The sequence below is a fragment of the Austrofundulus limnaeus genome, unplaced genomic scaffold (assembly GCF_001266775.1).
Source record: "Austrofundulus limnaeus strain Quisiro unplaced genomic scaffold, Austrofundulus_limnaeus-1.0 Scaffold1300, whole genome shotgun sequence".
Classification (NCBI taxonomy): domain Eukaryota; kingdom Metazoa; phylum Chordata; class Actinopteri; order Cyprinodontiformes; family Rivulidae; genus Austrofundulus; species Austrofundulus limnaeus.
Window position 1 is genome coordinate 100,530 of NW_013953702.1, and position 722 is coordinate 101,251.

General features: G+C 53.7%; 1 protein-coding gene across 1 annotated transcript in view; it reads left to right on the forward strand.

Moving 5' to 3' along the window:
- The window catches only part of syt11a (synaptotagmin XIa), a 31,238-nt gene extending 30,526 nt beyond the window's left edge, over window positions 1–712 (forward strand). Inside the window, exon 4 of the mRNA XM_014031681.1 lies at window positions 306–712. Within this exon, the coding sequence (XP_013887135.1) occupies window positions 306–616 (311 nt within the window). The 3' untranslated portion in view covers window positions 617–712. The remainder of the gene's footprint in view (window positions 1–305) is intronic.
- Window positions 713–722: the final 10 nt, after the last annotated feature.

A 722-nucleotide genomic window follows, 5' to 3' on the forward strand; every position in this document is an offset into this window, starting at 1 on the left:
GTGTCGGGTTTCACCCTGGCTGTGATGACAGCCGTTAGTCGCTGTAGTTTGTCGCTGCCTGTGTGTCGAGCCCCTCAGGAGTAGAGGAGCCAAATGTCTGGCTCACTGCTGCCAACTAGTGGTCAGAGGCTGAACTACAACATAAAAATGAACGGCTGGCAGGAAAGTTGACATTTTAAATCTTAATTAAAAATCGATACAGGGCTTCAGAATATCGATACAGTATCAGGAAATGAAATATTGATATATATCAGTGTATCATTGTTCTCCTACACCCCTAACCCCACCTGTCCTCCTGTCCTCAGATCCGTACGTGAAGGTCAACGTCTTCTACGGCCGCAAGCGCATCGCCAAGAAGAAGACCCACGTGAAGAAGTGCACCCTGAACCCGGTCTTCAACGAGTCCTTCATCTACGACATCCCCCCCGAGCTCCTGCCCGAGATCTCCGTGGAGTTCCTGGTGATCGACTTCGACCGGACCACAAAGAACGAGGTCCTGGGCCGCCTGCTGCTGGGCCTCCACAGCCCGTCCTCCTCCGGCACCTCCCACTGGAGGGAGGTGTGTGAAAACCCCCGCCGGCAGATCTCCAAGTGGCACAACCTGAGCGAGTACTGAGGGACCGGGAGGAGGGTCCGGAGCCAAGAAAACTGGGAAATAAAGACTCAGTGTACAGCGCGCACACACACACACACACACACACACACACACACACACACACACA